The sequence below is a fragment of the Kockiozyma suomiensis genome (genome assembly GCF_038497685.1).
Source record: "Kockiozyma suomiensis strain NRRL Y-17356 unplaced genomic scaffold V2V93scaffold_21, whole genome shotgun sequence".
In the NCBI taxonomy this organism is placed as follows: domain Eukaryota; kingdom Fungi; phylum Ascomycota; class Lipomycetes; order Lipomycetales; family Lipomycetaceae; genus Kockiozyma; species Kockiozyma suomiensis.
Window position 1 is genome coordinate 112,853 of NW_027117684.1, and position 16,378 is coordinate 129,230.

Consider the following 16,378-nt stretch of genomic DNA (forward strand, 5'->3'; position numbering starts at 1 on the left):
CGCATCAGTCTGCCACCTCATCACGACTATCATCTTCATCATCTCTAACGCCATCGTTTTCAGGAACCCGACACAGCGCTCTACAAGCCGGCACTTGACGCGCTCAAGGACTTTATCCGAACATCCACTTCTTCCATGACCGCCGTCCCCAAACCTCTCAAATTCCTGCGTCCCCATTACCAAGAACTCACAGATCTCTATGACAAATGGCCCGAAGGAGAACTGCAGGTATGCTTTCTGTTGATTTTTTTTTTATTCGCTCTCGATGATTCTGATGATTTGTAGTCTGCTCTCGCCGATGTCATGTCCGTTCTCGGTATGACTTACGCGGACAGTGGTAAGCGTGATTCACTTCGCTATCGTCTCCTCGCGCCTTCAACCTCTGAAGAAATCGGCAACTGGGGTCATGAGTACGTTCGCCATCTCGCTCTTGAGATCGGAGAAGAGCACCCAGTTCGGCTAGAAAAAGAGCAACCTATCGACGATATCAAAAATCTTGCCTTGCAACTCGTGCCTTTCTTCCTCAAGCACAATGCCGAAGCAGACGCCGTCGATTTATTGCTTGAGCTTGAAGCCATAGAAGAATTACCGCCTTTTGTCGATAAGGATACCTATGCACGTGTCTGTCTCTATATGGTCTCTTGCGTCACTCTGCTCGTGTCGCCTGACGACCAAGCCTTTTTGCGTACCGCATTCAACATCTACCTCTCGCAAAAGCAGCTGACTCAAGCTATCGCCCTCGCTATCAGGTTGGATGACCACGATTCGATCCGTGCCGTCTTTGATGCCACAGACGATGTGCTCATGCACAAGCAGCTTGCATTCATTCTTGCACGACAGCAGATCTCGCTTGAGCTGTCAAACGAAGAAGTGCAAGAGTGCCTGTCCAACACACGACTATCGGAGTATTTCTTGTTCCTTGCCAAGGAGCTCAATGTACTTGAACCGAAAGTGCCTGAAGACATCTACAAGAGCCATCTCGAGCACACTCGCGGCGGGCCAGACTCCGGCTTGGTTGACTCAGCAAAACAGAACCTGGCAGCCAGTTTTGTTAATGCTTTTGTCAATGCTGGTTTCGGTCAGGATAAATTAATGGTAGTAGACGAAGAAGCTAGCTCATGGATTTACAAGAACAAAGATGCGGGTATGCTTTCGGCTACTGCCGGTGTCGCATCGATCCTGCTTTGGGATGTCGAACAAGGTCTGCAGCAGCTCGATAAGTATATGTACTCATCTGAAGAATATATCAAGGCCGGATCATTGCTGGGCATCGGAATTGTAAACACATCGGTGCATAACGAGTCTGACCCCGCCCTTGCATTGCTTTCCGAACATATTGAGAGCCGAAGTGTGCCCTTGAGACTGTCGGCTATCATTGGTCTTGGTCTCGCCTATGCAGGCTCGCAACGACAGGATATTGCCGGGTTACTTCTTCCTCTCGTGGCCGACACTTCGCTGAGTATGCAGCTCTCCGCGCTTGCGACTCTCTCTCTTGGAATGACCTTTGTCGGTTCGTGCAACGGCGACGTCACTGAGACGATTCTGCAGACGCTTTTAGAGCGCGAGGAAGCACAGCTATCTGACAAATGGGCTCGTTTTATGTCACTTGGACTCGGTCTCCTCTATATGGGAAAGCAGGACGCTGCCGACGTTATCATTGAGACGCTTAAGGCGATTGAGCACCCAATCGGGCGCAACACGCAAGTGCTCGTAGATATCTGCTCATTTGCGGGTACCGGTAACGTGCTCAAGATCCAGCAACTCTTGCATCTTTGCAGCGAGAAGTCAGATGCCGATAAAGAAGAAGGCGGCGAAGAGAAGGGTGATGATTTGTATCAGGGATATGCTGTGCTTGGCCTGGCAATCATTGCCATGGGTGAGGATATTGGATCCGAGATGATTCTGCGGCAGTTTGGTCATTTGATGCACTATGGCGAAGGGTCGACACGGCGAGCGGTGCCGCTTGCGATGGGTCTTATCTCAGCGTCGAATCCTGAGATGAAGGTGTTTGACACGCTTTCAAGATATTCGCACGATGCCGACTTGGATGTTGCTGTTAATGCGATCTTTTCAATGGGACTTGTTGGCGCAGGTACGAATAATGCGCGACTAGCGCAGCTCTTACGACAGCTCGCGAGCTACTACTCAAAGGAGGCCAACAGTCTGTTTATGGTGCGTATTGCGCAGGGTCTTCTGCATCTTGGCAAAGGCACAATGACTTTGTCGCCGTTCCATACCGACAGACAGATTCTAAGCAGTGTGTCGCTTGCGGGACTATTGACTGTGCTTGTGTCGCTTATTGACGCTCCGTCTTTTATTCTTGACTCGTCGCACTATTTGTTGTACTTCTTGATGCCTTCTGTGCATGCGCGATACCTGATTACTCTTGATGCCGATTTGCAGCCTATTCAAGTAAATGTACGAGTTGGACAGGCCGTAGACATTGTCGGACAGGCGGGGCGACCGAAGACTATCACTGGATGGGTTACACATAGCACGCCTGTGTTGTTAGGACATGGTGAGCGAGCCGAGCTTGAGAATGATGAGTATGTTGCACTTGCGAGTACATTGGAGGGACTCGTTGTGTTGAAGAAGAATGAGAACCGCGCAGAAGAGGATTAGTAGTAGACGTTTGATAGTTTTTTTGTGTGTATATATACATCTATATAATGTTCAATTGAGATATTTTAAGATCTGTTGGGCCAAGGTCGCAAACGTAGATAAAGAAAAAAGAGAAACTTTTTTTCATTGCAAGATAAATAATGTACACATACCCGCAAACTAATACCTTTGTTGCCCCTAATAATATACACATAACACTTATAATCTATCTCAACCAGATACCACAGTCTCAGCGACGACACTATCTTCAAGTTTGACTTCCTCTTTATGATCCACATTTTCAGCTGTAGAATTAGCAGTAGAACTAGCTACCGCAGCAGCAGCAGCAGCAGCAGCGGCGGCGGCAGCAGCAGCTTCCTCGCGCAACTTCTCCTCTCTGTCTAGTTCTGCGAAAATCGACGATGACGGTACCCGTTTCATGATTTCCGCAACAGGAAAAACTGGTCCGATCTTATCTATCCATCGTCGGCGCTTATCTAACAAGGCACGGATACCTTCTCCCAAATCGCTTGCTCTGCCGGTATTTCCTGCCGTGACTGCCGCCGCGGAAGTTGTGGGTGTGGAAGTTGATGAGGATTTCTTCTTCTTGTTTTTGATGGTACGTGTGCGTTTGATATAGGCTTGGTCAACTTGCTTATCCAAATCTTCAAGGATTTGAGTGTACTCTTGATAGGCCATGTGCTCTGTAACGTATTTCTCAAGCACGCGTTTCCGTTTCGCATTGATGACTGCTATACCTTTCAGTTGCTTTTGTAAAGTTCGTAGCTCCGCGCAAATCTCGTCGTCCTCGCGGGCACCCCAATCGAGATCTTCGTCAGCTAATATTCCAACATATTTAAACTCGCGTTTAAGTCGGTCGTCCAGCGTCTGATAGTCTGCCTTGACAGAGGATACACGCCAACCTTGCTGTTCAGCAAAAGCGGAGGACGACGAAAGAACTTGTGCACCTTCGGCCATGGCTGCCGCGACGGCGGCCGCTGAGGCAGGGGGTGCGTTTACGTCTTCTTCGCGCGGTGTCGCAGCGCCGGAACCGCTGCCGGCTCCGTTAGTTGAGGAGGATAGCGACAAGCCGGTCGATATACTTAGAACACTGTTCGCATTGCCGTTAATTGTAGTTGTATTTGGGATCGGTAAATCATCAGATTCGTCTTTGAGCAATGCTGAGAGAATACGCGTTGCTAGCGGACCGCAGGAAATATCTTCAGTCTCAAGAAGGTCTTCTGAAAGTTGCTCTGATGTTCCGCGTGGGAGAAGCTTGGCGGTATGGTCATTAACAGGGGAATTCGTAGAATGATGCGAATCACGCGTGCCATCTTCGTCCGCCCACACATCTTGATAGTATGGCCCAAGACGAGGGGTCAGGTATGGCGTCAAATTATCCTGTTTCTCATTAAGAAACGCAAGATCTTCTTCAGTGTAAGGTTTGAAATATGGTTCGATGAAGGCTTGAAAGGTAGTAGCCTGCACTTGATTTGCCGGCTTTGCTTTCGAAAAATCCTCATCCGGAATCTCGCCAGGTAAGAGATCAGATAGATCTTTGGTAGGATACGACGCGACACCGTATTTCTGCTTGAGGTCTTCGGTGCCTGAAGTAGGAATTTGATCGTCATAGGAATCGTTCATGAACGCGAGTGCAGCGGTCGGGATCGTTTGTACGGAAACGTACTCTGAGCCGGGGTTCTTTGCTCGAGTATCATTTGATGGACTCAATCCTTCTTCTGCTGCTGTATTTGACGCGGCAATTGCTGCGGCCGCTGATTCTGACGGTGCCTTGGCCGGAGCCGCGGTGGTGGTGGTGGATGTGGTGGTGGTGGCGGTAGTGGTGGCAGTAGTAGCAGTAGTAGTAGTAGTAGTGGTAGCAGCAATGGGCGCAGCCTCATCTGGCAAAGATGGAGAGGCAGGAGCAGCCGATGTTGGGGATACAGGAGGCAGAGATGGTGAACTAAGTCTACGTCGCTGCTTCTCAGGTTCATCCTCAATCTTAACTGAAGCTAGACAACGATCAGAAAAACACTCAAAGTACACAATCCAAGATAAAAAAACACTTACCATCCCCTTTGCGTTTCTTTGAGGATTCATCCACCTCAGCTTGTACCCGAGCAAGCAACTTCACCCTGCGCGCATCCAGCCTCCGCAACGCAGCCTGCGCACGAGTTACACGTGCCTGCGCCTTACCAGCAAGACTCTTCAGCTCACTCTGCAATCCAGTGAGTACGATAGATGGCGGAATATTAGCTGCATTAGAAGCAGTTGTCGAGGAGTCTGGAGAAGCAGCAGTGGGCGAGGCGACGTATGTTGCGAGGAGATTATCGTATACCGCGGGCGGGACGTCGATGTCGGCGGCTGGGGCTGACTTACCTTTGCCTTTGCCTTTGCCGGCCGGAAGCATTGCTCTTGCTCTGTGGGGTTGGTGCGTTGTCGAGTATATACGATTTTTATGATTAAGGAGAGCGATGATGCAGACGATGCAGGTCCCGGTCGTAGTCAGAATCATTTAGGTGGTTTGGTGGTTAGGGTAATAGTTAAGAAATTTATTCTCATACTCTTTCAAAGAAGCGGCAGGCAACTAACTATTCTATTACGCAACGTCAACAATGCTGAGAATAGCACTGCGTCGGCAACTTATTGCCTCGAGAAGACTGCGACTATCTGCACAGAGTAGGACGTTTTCTGCGAGCATGTTCCTGCGTGACGAAGATGACAACGAGAAGAACAGTAGTCAGGACGCATTGGATAGCGACAACAACAGGTTTGGTTCGGTAGACAAGTACCGACGTCGATACAAAGATCTCCGAGACTCGGAATTTGCAGAAGCGTCTCGTGGCCTTGTCGATCACAACGAGGCAATGGCCGAATTGCGGGAGAGAAACGGATTGGAAGAGCACGACGAGAACGATCTCGTGAGGTACTACCCATCACCTGCCAATGCGCTGCGCAGGAGTCGAAAAGACAGTCCAGTTAACAGATTTGTGCTGCCAGTGTATGATCCTGAACACAAAGTAACCCCTATGGATCTAGCTGTCGAGGACGATATCAATTTGGAGAAAGAAGAGGACAAGGAGGACGACTCGGAAAAGATTCTAGACAATATGCTGTTGGACGAGAACGAACACGATGAATTACCATCGGAGACGCACTTGCGAGTCGAAGAACATCGAGTTAAGCGCGAGTATAATCGTGTGGCAGCGTGGGAAATGCCAGAACTGCGTGCTCAGTCGGTGCCGTTCGCACCGAGCGACGAAGTCTTTGTTTTTCGATACTCGTCGTACATGGGACAGACGCACCGCGGCGAAGCGAAGATCGTCGTTGAAGCTCAAGCGTCTGCGATTGCTAAAAAGTATTTTGGAAGTGACGCTAAGCTTGCGGCTAAGAGACTGCACAAGCTTAAATTGTTGTGTGGACCACGATACGATCCTTCGACTGGCGCTGTTCATATCAGCAGCGAGTCGTTTCCCAACTCGGTGCAGAACAAAAAGTACCTTGTGGATACGCTGAAACGGTTACTTATTGAAGCATATGATCTTGAGAAGGATGATTTTGCGGATTTGCCGCTTGATCGTCGACATGCAAAGACGAAGCGGCGGATGCCGGCATTTCCGAAGGAGTGGGAACGGCCACAAGATGCTCTTGAGATATAGTATAGAAGTGTATATAGCAGATTGTTAATAGTATTGCAAATCCTTTATTCAATTTATTAAATATAACTTTAGTAGCCTAAGCTATATCCTATGCATAATCATGTTATATTCTTCATGTCGAGATGTCCACCTCTGCATGACCATTGCTAACCTCACTGTTCACCTCAATGCTCACTCCATTACTCGCTGCCAACTTTTCAATGTTTACATGCTCTCTTGCTCGTGTTCCAGCTCCAGTTCTTGCGGAGGAGGCGTTCCAGTATCAACAAGCCATTCAATTGGACTCAGCTTTATTACCGGATTGTCACTCATACTCACACCGGCACTAACAAACATAATGGTATTCTCGGTATCACGCTTGCGTAATGAATCAAGATCTTGTATACTACTCTCGACTGTAACAACTCGCTCCAGTGCTCGCAAGTACTTGTCTCTCGCGTGCTCGTTGTAGTGCTGAGTAGGACTCACCGCCAGCTCGGCTAATCGTTGTAATGTAAACGGCGGCGACGAAGGGAACCCTTCCACCAGTGTCTGTATAAGTGTATTTAATTTCTGCTTCTGTACAGTTGCTATTGGAGGCGTAAAACTGTCTGTTGCCGCACGCTGAATCAGCGAGACGATGTGCGTGCGAAGAAGCGGCCAGTCGTCGGTTTTGGCATCGAACGCGCCTCTGCGAACAGCGTCCTCCAGCATCGTCTCAGCTGGGGAGAGTTTTGTTAGCTTTTTCAGTTCATATGCAATTATGCTGGTCGAGGGACACGTACGTGACTTCATTTGCTCGGTCGGAGTGCCTGCCATGAACGCGTTGGTTACCTCATATGCCAGGTACAGCTTTTGGGAATCCGAGAGCCGCAGGATCTCGGTAATCGATTAGTAATAACCAATGTTCTTTAAAATATACTACAAACTATGCTATTATTCAAATTTAAGAATTTATACATAAACAAATTAAACATCTAAGAAGCCGCCCAGACCTCCTTTCCAGCGCTCTCGACCCATCCACCAAGTTCGCTAACAGACCTATCCCAATCAACAAGACGCTGTCGCATACTCTCAATCTGATCTTTAGTCATAATGCGCGGCTGTAGCCACGTAATATTCACGCGCTCACCAACCTCATCGATCGTGCCTCGCAAAAGTCCAAGACTTAACGCACGCATGACGAGAAACTCGACGTTCTCGTGACTAAGTCGTGTTTCGCGCGCGATCAGCTCAAATGAGAGTGTGCGGTCTGAAGCAGGTCTTTGAAAAACAGCCTCAATAAGTGCCATCGTGCAGAACTTGTCGCGTAGGAACTCATCAGTGCCAGCAAGAATTGGAGTTAACGCAAGCTTTGGCCGCAGCTCATCAAAGACGGCAAGATTGCCGACGTTGAGAGCAAACAGAAGCTCTCGTAACCACTTGAACTCTGTCGCCGCAAGACTATCAAGAATAGGATGCAGCAGCAATTCACCGAAATTGTAGATGCTGTCGCCTAGCAAAGCCGCAATAGCGAGATCGTACGCCCGTTCTCGCTGCGCAAGTAGCGAGAGATCGGTAATTGAAATGCAAGCGAGAAATCGTAACGAGCTGCGGTAGTACTGCGCAAAGTCTGCTTTCGCCTTGTAATAATCTGCATTGACTGAGTAGAATGCCGCGTTGATGACGGACTCGACAGAGTCAAATCTCTCAAGTATAGCTCCCGCCTCGTCCATAGTAGCACGTGCACCATCGAGATCTTCGAGTTGCAGCTTGACTCTCGCGGTCTCGATCACGGCGTACACATGAGCGTCTGCCGTCGATGGGGTGTCGACTTTCTTAGCAAGCTCAACCATAAACTCGAGAGCATCGGATTTATTGTCAAAGGTTGCTGATGTGGCAAGACCTAGCCTGACGAGCTTGAGTTGGTTGATTTTGCCTTCAAAAGTGGACACAAACTGCGAATATACGCGAGACCGCAGAGGGGCGCTCTCTGGGTGCTCGAAGAAGCGCTCGAGGACGTCTGTGAGCTGATGCCAGAGCCTGAAAAGAAAGTTAATCGGTCATCATATAGAGCGACAAAGAATACAAACACACCTCCGCTCCCAGAGATCTTCCATGGTGTAGAAATCACCGGCAAGCTCTGGGGCCGACTCTGAGCGAAGGACGGAGAGGATTGTGGGCACATCGTGGTCAATGTCCATTGACGCCATGATCTACTGCTGTGAGATATGAGATAGTAGTAAATCTAAAGTATGAAATCAAGGACTCTAGAGTGTATAATGTATCTGTATATGCGCGATGCTTTTATAAAATGGTGAGGATGACAAGCATCTGGCAGTTAATAGAGTGAGATCGAAGTCGAGTAATCATATACACCAACCCCACTGCTTACATTTAGTGCCTACAACAATTATGCATTTATGCCTTGGGCAGAAACTGGTGCTCTTTCTAAGTTTCTGCCAATCAGCGCAAGGCCAAAGCACCGCGATATTGCAAGCCTCAGGAACCTGTTGTTGCTCGTCAGACAAAAATCAAGAACAATGCTCTTTCTGGCTCCGTCTCGTGTGCAGCTACAGACTCTGAAGAGGACTGGTGTGTATCGTTTTGTGTTTTCAGTGCTTTTTTTGCATTACTGACCATTCTCCAGGCGTAGTCGTCATGGCAACTCGCGGTGTCGCTGACCTCGCTATTACTCTCTCCGGCAAGCCCGTCATCAGCTCTGGTCCCGGTGGAAGGTGTGTTTTCATTTGTGTACAGAATTTCAAAAGAATAGACCAATACTGATTTATGTAGATCCTCGCGGACAGGTCGGGTAGCTACCGTTTTTGGCGCTAATGGTTTTCTCGGACGCTATCTCGTCTCGAAACTCGGTGAGTTGTTTACTTGATTGATCGGCTTTTTTCTCCTTTTATTTTGGTATATTTTGCTAACACTTAAGTAGCTCGCGAGGGCACAGTTGTAATGGTTCCCTTTCGTGAGGAAATGAAGAAGCGCTTCCTTAAGGTCACCGGCGATCTTGGTGTAGTGAACTTTATCGAATTCGACCTGCGCAACATGGAGTCTGTCGAAGAGTCCATCAAGAACTCGGACATTGTCTACAACCTCATCGGCCGCAACTATCAGACTAAACTTTTTAATTTTTATGATGTAAATGTCGAATCCACTCGCCGCATCGCCGAAACCTGTGTGAAGTACAACGTCGACCGCTTCGTTCAGGTATCCTCTCACGACGCGTCGCCCGACTCACCGTCAGAGTTCCTGCGCACAAAATTTGAGGCCGAGCAAGTGGCTCGTAGCATTTTCCCTGGGACCACTATCGTTCGCCCATCTCCCATGGTCGGCGGAGAGGACAAGCTCGTGCGCAAAATCATCAGCTTCCCGAATATCGTCGTCAACAGCGGCGCTCAGCGTATTAGACCCGTGCACGTTATGGATGTCGCCAAGGCTTTACACAAGATTGGATTTGACGACTCGACTGTTGGACAAACGTACGAACTATTTGGACAAAAGGAGTACTCTCTTGACTACATCCGACGCATGTGTGAGTATGAAGCGCGTGTTGCTTATTCACAACTAAACGTTCCCAAGGCGCCCTACGCATGGATTACCGAACGTCTGAACAAGATCATCTGGTGGCCAGTTGGATGCGCGGATGAGGTTGAGCGCATGACGATTGACCAAAAGGTTGATAAGAGCGCCGCTACCTTCGCTGATCTTGGAATGGTGCCTGACAAGCTTGAGGATTACCTTGGACAATATGTGCGACCGTGGACCGGAAATTTGTTCCAGGACGTTGCTCCGGATTCTATTCAGGAGCGAAAGCGAGAGAGAGAGTTTATTCACGTTGCTCGCTAAGTACGATGTTTGCATGAAAGATTTGTTTTATTTATCATTGGATGAGGAGATAGATATAGTAGCGCACTAATACACTCTACCACCAATTCGTCTTGTATTTATTCCTTTACTGATTCCTTTATCCGTAATCAGCTTAAAACTTTTGTAGAATGGAAAGGGGGAGATAGACGAGAAAAGTGTAGAGTCGGGAGCAATTAGGCGCAATTCGAGGCCCAGAATAATAAGCAACCCTTCCGAGAAAGACAACAACACTCCGATTTCATCTAAGCTAGCATCTTTACCTGCATTTATTTTGCATTCGTCTGAAGCACAAAAACTATATACAAAAGTGCAGAGAGACTTCTGAATAGATTCGGATATAGAAATAATGCGCAGAGCAGTTGCTGGATCTTTGCGGAGTAAAGAGCTGTGCAGGCGGGTACACATCGCACAGTCGCCTACGGCTTCAATTCCGTTGTCTATGGATGTGTCTGATTTGATTAAAGATATCCCGCAGGTCAGCGGCGATGGGCCATTTCCAAAAGGTGTGTTGCTGTTTGTTTCTGGTATTTGATTTAAGAGCATTAATTAACGCAAGAAATAGTTCCGAAATTCGAGGTATTGGGGACTCCGGCTAGTTTGCTGAATATTGCATTACCAGCCTCCTCGACGCTGTATACTCGGCGAGGGACTTTAGTAGGGGTTAATGGTAATTTGGATACTGTATGATCATTTAATTTGTTGACGATTGAGGTTGTGGAGTTTGTGGCTGACTGTTTTCTTTTGAATTATAGGTTACTTCTACCTTGTCGATTCTACAGCCCGCTGCAAGAGCACTCGTTGGGATTCCGTTTCTCTATCAAAAAGTATGGCCAGATTCTCTTTTCGCAAATATATTGAGCTAACGTGCTGCGTAGATCACAAGCACAACACCACTAACCGCATTAATCACTTCCAAATCCGGTTCCGCGCAGACAACGTTTGCAGTCGTGTCTCTTGACGGCCGTCTAGATTGGACCGTGGCTCAACGCAACGCCTTACTCGCTTGGTCAGGTTCGACTTTAACCGTCAAGCCTAAGATTGTGCCATCACTGTCCCTTTCGCGGTGGGGAAATACCGTACTCTCTGGACGAGGCGAGATGGCGCTCGTGGGAAAAGGGCAGATCTATCAATTGACGTTACAGGACGAAACCGAGGAGTTTGCTGTGCATCCGGCCAATATAATTGCTTACACTTCTAACCCTCCGGCGCCAAAGCCTACACCATACCGTCTTCGTCATACACGGATGCGCCTTCAAATTCCAAAAATCTCGTTTCCATGGTCGTCAAAGCTGACGGCTTCGTTGTCCTCTGCGGGGGAAAATGAAAATGCCCCTTTGGTGCCATCGAGTATCACACAATCTGGCGCTGTACGATTTCTGTCGCATACATGGTACCGCACCAAGAGCGCTATACGGACATTTGTTTGGGGGGACGAGCTCTTGTTCAAATTTAAAGGGCCTTGCACGATTCTCATACAATCTCGTGCCCCGAGACTCGCCGACGTGATTCCCGCGCGCGAAGCAAAGGAGGTGTATGAGCTCGCACGTGTACAACCGGCGTCGTTCATTGCTGGCGGTACCGCAACCTCTGCCGCTGCAGGTATTGCTGCGGAGGGGTTGGCTACAGAGAATGGAGATGCTGTGTTGGAAGATAGAAAAAAGGAAGGGAATGCGTCTAATGGTGGACATTTGAAAGTCGCCACTGTTGACGGAGGGAAAGTAGAGTTCCGGAGCGTGAATGATTTCAAGGAATTTATCAAGTAGACAAAATGAAAATGTCAGATCTCGTCAGTATTTATTTGTATTTAAATATTCGACACCATTTTTGGAACGAGATAAAATCAGTGGCATGACATGCCTTTTTTAGAGGATGATGACGTTGATTCGTTATTGAAAAGTCGATGGCCTACATATGCTCCCACGCCGACTGCAAGCAGAATCCATCCCTTGAATTACGAATCAGTAAGATTTGAAAAAGAGCATAAAACGAGTTAGAAACGTACATTGTAAGTCATTGCGACCAGCATGATTAGATAAGAGTAGACCACCTGTACTCCATACAACACCGCTTTTGCATCCGTGCGATGACTCCGTATGAATTTTCCCACAAAACCATATTTTTTCTCTGTCTCTTTCTCCTTACCATCGTCATCAACCTTCTCTTTTAAAGGTCGTAGAATCGCGGCATCAGACCACGTGCGTAGATACTCGTATGAGATACCTAGGGCAGCTACTCCGAGTAATGACAAGAGAAAAGATATGGGACCGCGAATATGCCACCATGAGAAGATTATACAGACATCTTGTGGGTCCCAATTGAATATCATGTCCATTTTACATGACGCGTAGGTGCTGTCTGTTTGCTGATGGTGGTGATGGTGGTTATGTATTTGAGTATGATCAGTCGCGTGGACGTGTGCAGCTGATGAAGCTGGGAAACCGTGCTTGGACATTGAAAATCTTTGTTTGGTTTCTGTATTCGAATGTTTTTCTTTTCACTCTCTGAAATTTTAGACGAGGAGGTGCGGGAAAGGGAGATAAGTAGCGGTCAATGAGATGTTTACGCCCTAGGTTTACGTGGCGCGTATTAACATTTCACACTAATCCAGATAACCAGATTTTCTGATTTGCAGTTTATCTCATTTGCAGGTTGCTCTTTGTTACGGAGTTTTGATTAATAACTATGAATTTTTTTGGCCTTCCATTGCAACCAAACTATTAGCACAGTGATAGTGTTGGGTAGCGCGTGATATATACTATGCAATAAATTTGAATAATCAACAACATTAGCCACAGATCGTGATATATGGTCAAGCAGCCAATATTATCACTTGATAGAAAAATCAGTATACGAAAATGCGAAGATAAAAAAGAAAATGCACAGAATGCAGCTCCTTAACATGTAATAAATATCACCATAAGCAATACCTTAAAAATACATTAACACGGGCGAGAACGCGAGATACGAAAAGAGAAAAGGACTAGTGACAAGACATGCCTCTAGATACCGATGCTTTCTTCTTGTCAAATACATAGTAACCAATGAGCGCCCCGAGACCGACAGCAATAATCACCCACAGCTATAATGCAGTCAGTATGTATATAAAACATGGTGATAGAGATGAACTCACATTATATGTCATAGCGATGAGCATGATAAAGAATGAATAGACTACTTGAATAGAGTACAGTAAAGCTCGTAGAATACGCGCATTCTGTCGAATAAACGTCTTTATTGTACGTCGAAGATATCCTTGGGGTTTGCGGGTACCAGATTCTGCAGAAACCGAGGAAGACACGGCAGATTCTAAATCAGCAAGAGTACTTCCCTCGTCGTCGTCATCCTGCTCGTCAACTCTTCTGTATTCTCTACTGTATTCATCATCACTATCCCGGTCTTGATCTGAAAGTAATGGAATGTCTGCGGCCGCGCGCCGGGGAAGTAATAACGGCGACGAAGCAAGTGTGCGGAGATATTCATATGCCACGCCAAGTGCCACGACAGCAAGGAGTGAAATGACGGCAGAAGGCCAGCCGCGGATATGCCACCATTTGAAGACTATACATATGTTTTTTATGTCGGTGTTGAAGATCATGCTCATTTTGCATGAGTCCTCGCCCATATGCATGTGGCCTCCGTCACCCATGTCTGGCATGTCCATATCCATGTCTGCTGCTGAGATGGGGAAATGGGAGGAGAGGCGTGGATCTTATAAAGATCAGAATGAGCAAATTTGCACAATCTCCTGGTAGAACTTGGTATAATAGTGAAAAGTGAGGAGTATGGAGAGATTTAGAGCTCATCCCGCGAGTGCCTCAGATGCTGTGGCTTTTGGATGAAGACATCCTTACTTGATCTTACTACTCTACTTTGTCCAGTCCACATTCACGAATACAACCATTTTCTGAACTCTTTGTATTTCTGCTATCAGCAATAACATTCTGTATCATAAGCACTAAATCTAACATCTTTTCGCTGTGCACTAGTCTCCCCACATCTTCGAGTCAATGAGCAAATATTGAGCAACATTACTTCATAGCACGTGACTATCTTCACTGTCTGCTAATTCACCCGTTCGCTTCACTATTCTTTCCCTTTTTAATGGGCAAAAGAGTTCACGGTGTCAAATACATTCCTGCATTACAATTTGGTGCCTGTGCGAAGTGTTGTGAATATTTTGTCGTTGGCGACAGCTTGGGTCTAGTATCTCCGAAAGGCCGCAGAAGTCTAACTTAGCACGACTACAATACAAATCAATCTGTCTGCTCGTCAGCGTACCACGACATCGGCAGATATATTCTAAAAATTTTCCGCTGATTTCTCAGATAAATTTTGGGGTGATTGTTCTTGAGCAGTCACCGAGTTCTAGAAAAAATGCTCGCGACGCCAGTGTTGCGTGCCGCTGCTTCGCGTAGAGCTATGGGTTGCTTCTTGCGACCGTCGCCGGCGTTGTCATTTCTAGCGTGCCCTATTAACTCTAGATCTTTGTCTCTAACCGATAATGGTGCAAGGAAATTATCAATTGCAAAAGCAGTCAACTTTGGAACTATAACCTCGTCGACCACTTTCTCAAGACTATTCCATTCGTCTACGCTTACGCGCTTCCGGTCCTACGGCGAAGGCGCAAAGAAAGAAGAAGCTAAGGAAGGCAAAGAGGAGAAAGAAATCGAAAAAAAGGCCCCTACTGATTTGCTCGAGGAGAAAGTGGTTGCACCTAAAACGCAGCGTGCTGCTGATTGGGCTATTATGAAGGAGATGGTTCAATATCTCTGGCCAAAAGTACGCCGTTTCTTTTTAGTCGGTTTGCTGGCATTTAAATAACATAGTACAGGGTCAAACCGGAGTCAAAGTACGAGTTGTACTAGCACTAGTATTACTTGTTGCTGCAAAGGTGCTTAATGTGCAAGTGCCATTCTACTTTAAAGATACCATCGACGCAATGAATATCGATTTTGCCTCGTACGCCGGCACACTCTGGACGATTGTCGGCACTGTTATTGTTGGTTATGGTCTTGCACGTGCTGGATCAGCCTTATTTGGAGAACTGCGAAATGCAATTTTTGCCTCTGTTGCGCAGAAAGCTATTCGGTCGGTGGCATTAGATACGTTCAAGCATCTCATGCGACTTGATCTCAATTTCCATCTCTCACGACAAACGGGTGGGCTTTCTCGCGCGATTGATCGTGGAACAAAGGGAATCAGTTTTGTTCTTACGTCAATGATTTTCCATGTTTTACCAATCTCTCTTGAGATTGGTATGGTCTGCGGAGTATTGACGTACAACTATGGATCACAGTTTGCTGCAGTTACGTTCTTTACCATGCTTGCTTATACGTTGTTTACAATCAAGACTACCTCTTGGCGTACGCAGTTCCGAAAGGATGCGAATAAAGCTGACAATAGAGCCGCGACAGTGGCAATCGACTCGCTCATCAACTACGAGGCCGTAAAGTTCTTCAACAACGAAGCATACCAGGCCCGTATGTATGACAAAGCATTGGCGGATTATGAGGTATCATCTATTAAGATAGCCACATCACTTGCTCTTTTAAACAGTGGACAGAATTTGATTTTTTCGTCGGCGCTCACGGGGATGATGTACATGGCCGCGCAGGGTGTCATGGATGGTTCATTATCAGTAGGAGATTTGGTAATGGTTAATCAACTTGTTTTCCAGCTCTCAGTACCGCTTAACTTTCTTGGAACAGTATATCGCGAGCTGCGCCAGTCGTTATTAGATATGGAGACGCTGTTTAATTTGCAGAAAGTGAACGTTGCGATTGTGGATAAACCAGGTGCACCGGAATTGCTTGTGCCACATGGAAAGATCACGTTTGAGAATGTTACATTTGGGTATCATCCTGACAGACCGATCTTGACAAATGCCTCATTCACCATTCCTGGAGGCCAGAAATCTGCAATTGTAGGACCGAGCGGTAGTGGGAAGTCAACGATTTTGCGGTTGCTTTTCAGATTTTATGATGTGCAAGAAGGTCGTATTCTGATTGACGGTGTAGATATTCGTGAAGTGAGTCTGGATAGTTTACGGCGACGAATTGGTGTTGTTCCGCAGGATACACCGCTGTTCAATGATAGTATTGAGCATAATATCCGGTACGGGCGCATGGATGCTACTGACGAAGAAGTACGACGCGCCGCTGAACGGGCAAAGATCGACAAGTTGATTTCCGAATTGCCAGATGGATGGCAAACTAAAGTCGGGGAGCGTGGGATGATGATTTCAGGAGGAGAAAAGCAGCGATTAGCAGTTTCGAGATTGA

At 47.1% G+C, this 16,378-nt stretch overlaps 10 protein-coding genes across 10 annotated transcripts; 5 read left to right on the forward strand and 5 right to left on the reverse strand.

The window, feature by feature from the left end:
* Window positions 1–135: 135 nt before the first annotated feature.
* V2V93DRAFT_329678 (armadillo-type protein) lies at window positions 136–2,622 on the forward strand (the record flags this gene model as incomplete). Its single annotated transcript, XM_066907633.1, has 2 exons — window positions 136–228; window positions 286–2,622. 2 exons carry the CDS (start codon window positions 136–138, stop codon window positions 2,620–2,622), a joined length of 2,430 nt encoding a protein of 809 aa, XP_066763008.1.
* On the reverse strand, window positions 2,451–5,060 carry V2V93DRAFT_340784 (histone acetyltransferases subunit 3-domain-containing protein). Its single transcript, XM_066907798.1, has 2 exons — window positions 4,672–5,060; window positions 2,451–4,613 (listed from the first exon to the last, which is right to left on the reverse strand). Exons 1-2 carry the CDS (start codon window positions 5,009–5,011, stop codon window positions 2,833–2,835), a joined length of 2,121 nt encoding a protein of 706 aa, XP_066763009.1. The 5' UTR covers window positions 5,012–5,060; the 3' UTR covers window positions 2,451–2,832.
* A 134-nt stretch (window positions 5,061–5,194) lies between these two features.
* Window positions 5,195–6,342, forward strand: V2V93DRAFT_376735 (mitochondrial 37S ribosomal protein mS35). Its single transcript, XM_066911821.1, has one exon. The coding sequence runs from the start codon at window positions 5,217–5,219 to the stop codon at window positions 6,258–6,260; it is 1,044 nt and encodes a 347-aa protein (XP_066763010.1). The 5' UTR covers window positions 5,195–5,216; the 3' UTR covers window positions 6,261–6,342.
* On the reverse strand, window positions 6,277–7,057 carry V2V93DRAFT_376736 (PPP4R2-domain-containing protein). Its single transcript, XM_066911822.1, has one exon. It carries the CDS (start codon window positions 7,032–7,034, stop codon window positions 6,465–6,467), a length of 570 nt encoding a protein of 189 aa, XP_066763011.1. The 5' UTR covers window positions 7,035–7,057; the 3' UTR covers window positions 6,277–6,464.
* A 103-nt stretch (window positions 7,058–7,160) lies between these two features.
* Window positions 7,161–8,544, reverse strand: V2V93DRAFT_389132 (uncharacterized protein). Its single transcript, XM_066912350.1, has 2 exons — window positions 8,316–8,544; window positions 7,161–8,261 (listed from the first exon to the last, which is right to left on the reverse strand). Exons 1-2 carry the CDS (start codon window positions 8,429–8,431, stop codon window positions 7,217–7,219), a joined length of 1,161 nt encoding a protein of 386 aa, XP_066763012.1. The 5' UTR covers window positions 8,432–8,544; the 3' UTR covers window positions 7,161–7,216.
* A 168-nt stretch (window positions 8,545–8,712) lies between these two features.
* Window positions 8,713–10,162, forward strand: V2V93DRAFT_376739 (uncharacterized protein). Its single transcript, XM_066911823.1, has 4 exons — window positions 8,713–8,813; window positions 8,869–8,956; window positions 9,015–9,091; window positions 9,163–10,162. Exons 1-4 carry the CDS (start codon window positions 8,762–8,764, stop codon window positions 10,074–10,076), a joined length of 1,131 nt encoding a protein of 376 aa, XP_066763013.1. The 5' UTR covers window positions 8,713–8,761; the 3' UTR covers window positions 10,077–10,162.
* A 163-nt stretch (window positions 10,163–10,325) lies between these two features.
* Window positions 10,326–12,049, forward strand: V2V93DRAFT_376742 (mitochondrial biogenesis AIM24-domain-containing protein). The gene is made up of 4 exons (XM_066911824.1): window positions 10,326–10,600; window positions 10,660–10,778; window positions 10,850–10,921; window positions 10,973–12,049. The coding sequence occupies exons 1-4, from the start codon at window positions 10,444–10,446 to the stop codon at window positions 11,858–11,860; spliced, it is 1,236 nt and encodes a 411-aa protein (XP_066763014.1). The 5' UTR covers window positions 10,326–10,443; the 3' UTR covers window positions 11,861–12,049.
* Window positions 11,899–12,764, reverse strand: V2V93DRAFT_140473 (Ctr copper transporter family-domain-containing protein). The gene is made up of 2 exons (XM_066906837.1): window positions 12,100–12,764; window positions 11,899–12,042 (listed from the first exon to the last, which is right to left on the reverse strand). The coding sequence occupies exons 1-2, from the start codon at window positions 12,547–12,549 to the stop codon at window positions 11,938–11,940; spliced, it is 555 nt and encodes a 184-aa protein (XP_066763015.1). The 5' UTR covers window positions 12,550–12,764; the 3' UTR covers window positions 11,899–11,937.
* On the reverse strand, window positions 12,751–14,022 carry V2V93DRAFT_376747 (Ctr copper transporter). The gene is made up of 3 exons (XM_066911825.1): window positions 13,228–14,022; window positions 13,025–13,176; window positions 12,751–12,926 (listed from the first exon to the last, which is right to left on the reverse strand). Exons 1-2 carry the CDS (start codon window positions 13,762–13,764, stop codon window positions 13,078–13,080), a joined length of 636 nt encoding a protein of 211 aa, XP_066763016.1. The 5' UTR covers window positions 13,765–14,022; the 3' UTR covers window positions 12,751–12,926; window positions 13,025–13,077.
* Window positions 14,023–14,118: 96 nt separating this feature from the next.
* V2V93DRAFT_140431 (ABC transporter type 1, transmembrane domain-containing protein) lies at window positions 14,119–16,378 on the forward strand (the record flags this gene model as incomplete). The annotated part of the gene is made up of 2 exons (XM_066906836.1): window positions 14,119–14,876; window positions 14,929–16,378. Coding segments are annotated over exons 1-2 (1,855 nt in total), but the record flags the coding sequence as incomplete, so codon positions are not given.

Coding starts and splice junctions, on each gene's coding strand:
- V2V93DRAFT_140473 (XM_066906837.1), bottom strand. CDS start 12,549: ATGTCCAAGCACGGTTTCCCAGCTTCATCAGCTGCACACGTCCACGCG. Junction 12,043..12,099: donor TGGTCGCAATGACTTACAAT/GTACGTTTCTAA, acceptor TCGTAATTCAAG/GGATGGATTCTGCTTGCAGT.
- V2V93DRAFT_376736 (XM_066911822.1), bottom strand. CDS start 7,034: ATGAAGTCACGTACGTGTCCCTCGACCAGCATAATTGCATATGAACTG.
- V2V93DRAFT_340784 (XM_066907798.1), bottom strand. CDS start 5,011: ATGCTTCCGGCCGGCAAAGGCAAAGGCAAAGGTAAGTCAGCCCCAGCC. Junction 4,614..4,671: donor AAAGAAACGCAAAGGGGATG/GTAAGTGTTTTT, acceptor ATCGTTGTCTAG/CTTCAGTTAAGATTGAGGAT.
- V2V93DRAFT_376735 (XM_066911821.1), top strand. CDS start 5,217: ATGCTGAGAATAGCACTGCGTCGGCAACTTATTGCCTCGAGAAGACTG.
- V2V93DRAFT_376739 (XM_066911823.1), top strand. CDS start 8,762: ATGCTCTTTCTGGCTCCGTCTCGTGTGCAGCTACAGACTCTGAAGAGG. Junction 8,957..9,014: donor AGCTCTGGTCCCGGTGGAAG/GTGTGTTTTCAT, acceptor TGATTTATGTAG/ATCCTCGCGGACAGGTCGGG. Junction 9,092..9,162: donor CTATCTCGTCTCGAAACTCG/GTGAGTTGTTTA, acceptor ACACTTAAGTAG/CTCGCGAGGGCACAGTTGTA.
- V2V93DRAFT_389132 (XM_066912350.1), bottom strand. CDS start 8,431: ATGGCGTCAATGGACATTGACCACGATGTGCCCACAATCCTCTCCGTC. Junction 8,262..8,315: donor GAAGATCTCTGGGAGCGGAG/GTGTGTTTGTAT, acceptor CTTTCTTTTCAG/GCTCTGGCATCAGCTCACAG.
- V2V93DRAFT_376747 (XM_066911825.1), bottom strand. CDS start 13,764: ATGGATATGGACATGCCAGACATGGGTGACGGAGGCCACATGCATATG. Junction 13,177..13,227: donor TCATCGCTATGACATATAAT/GTGAGTTCATCT, acceptor ACTGCATTATAG/CTGTGGGTGATTATTGCTGT.
- V2V93DRAFT_376742 (XM_066911824.1), top strand. CDS start 10,444: ATGCGCAGAGCAGTTGCTGGATCTTTGCGGAGTAAAGAGCTGTGCAGG. Junction 10,601..10,659: donor CGATGGGCCATTTCCAAAAG/GTGTGTTGCTGT, acceptor CGCAAGAAATAG/TTCCGAAATTCGAGGTATTG. Junction 10,922..10,972: donor TTCCGTTTCTCTATCAAAAA/GTATGGCCAGAT, acceptor CGTGCTGCGTAG/ATCACAAGCACAACACCACT.